The 1,351-nt window shown below is 55.1% G+C and overlaps 1 protein-coding gene across 1 annotated transcript; it reads right to left on the reverse strand.

Annotated features, from left to right (window-relative positions):
* On the reverse strand, positions 1-1,113 carry LOC147977892 (agglutinin-like). The gene is made up of 3 exons (XM_087514583.1): positions 976-1,113; positions 411-881; positions 1-288 (listed from the first exon to the last, which is right to left on the reverse strand). Exons 1-3 carry the CDS (start codon positions 1,111-1,113, stop codon positions 49-51), a joined length of 849 nt encoding a protein of 282 aa, XP_087370709.1. The 3' UTR covers positions 1-48.
* Positions 1,114-1,351: the final 238 nt, after the last annotated feature.

Consider the following 1,351-nt stretch of genomic DNA (forward strand, 5'->3'; position numbering starts at 1 on the left):
CTCGTCCTAATTTGTTCATGCAGAAGGATCGAGAGGCTAGAGCAATGATTATGAGTACATCTTGACGTAGGTGCCAAGCGCGTTAACATATGAATTTGAACGCCCATGGAAGCTGATTATCTTTCCGCCCGCTGCAAGGAGCTCGAAGGCAGCACCCTGCTTCTCCCCATAAGGTCCAAAAGTGCGCCGGTTGCCGACAAAAGTGAGTGATTTCACAATGAGCCCGTGACCGGAATAGTCTACGTGCCCTTCCACGCCGGTGAGGTACTCGTACGCCTCCAAACAAATCTAGTAGGCATACAAAACAACAAGATGAATCATCTTCATTATTGCGTACGTGCAAGTTTACCAGCTGTTACAAATACAAGATTATCTGGAAAAAAGACAAGAAAAAAATGTAGGATATATACCTCCGAGCGTTTTCCTGCAGGGGCTCCCCACTGCCCGGTCTCCACCCGGCCGTCCCGTTCGTACCACACGAGTATGGCGTCCAACACATCGGTACGGTGCCAGACAACCAGCTTAACGATACGGCAAACGCCGCGCATGTCCATGTCTTTGTCGTAGCCGCCGTTGCCATCGAAAGGGCCCATCTTCACAATCCCTCGTGGGAGGATCCCGGAGTCAGTTATGCTGATGGGGCACGTCTTCTCGTGTTCATCCCGTTCGTGGTAGAGCATCTTCCCGGCAGTGCACCCATAGAAAGCGTTGGGGCAGGCAACACGGACGGATCGCAGGACGCGCTCGAGGGGCAAGCAGCGGCTGTACCGCGTGGGGATGGAGCAGCGGGTGTAGCCGGTTTTGATGAAGCACGAAGCGCACTTGTCCTTGTCCAGGAGGCTGTCGTGGCACGTCGAGCACACGACATGCCCAGCTGCGCACTGCACCGCAACGGCCGCACGTTACAGATTCAAACAAGAGATCTTGCTTGAGACTAACATTATTAGTCCACTTGTAGCATGGAGTAGTTAGTACCTGGAACACCGGAGGTACGAGGGGGCGAAGGCATCCGGGGCAATCGAGAGCCTCCGGGTCGACGTCGACGACGATCACCTTGGGGGCGGCAGAGCCGCCGTGAAGCTGCTGCTCCGCTTCGGCGATGGTCTTCTCCATCTGGCGATACAAGACTGGAGTATGGCTCTGGGTGGCAGGTCACATGCGAAGATGGCAAATATGGCGATTCCTAACCCGTTGTGCGCGCAACCGCAATCCTCTCTGCACGCGCTCCTCTGGATCCACGCCGCCTGGCCCACGCGGGACCATGCTGGAAATCATTTTTCCTCTTCTATACCTTGCAAATACAGTACCCCCACTCCTACGGACCTACACAATCCCCACCCCGTGAATCCCC

This window comes from Triticum urartu, chromosome 3A, assembly GCF_056163025.1.
Source record: "Triticum urartu cultivar PI428250 chromosome 3A, HENAU_Tu73, whole genome shotgun sequence".
Lineage (NCBI taxonomy): Eukaryota > Viridiplantae > Streptophyta > Magnoliopsida > Poales > Poaceae > Triticum > Triticum urartu.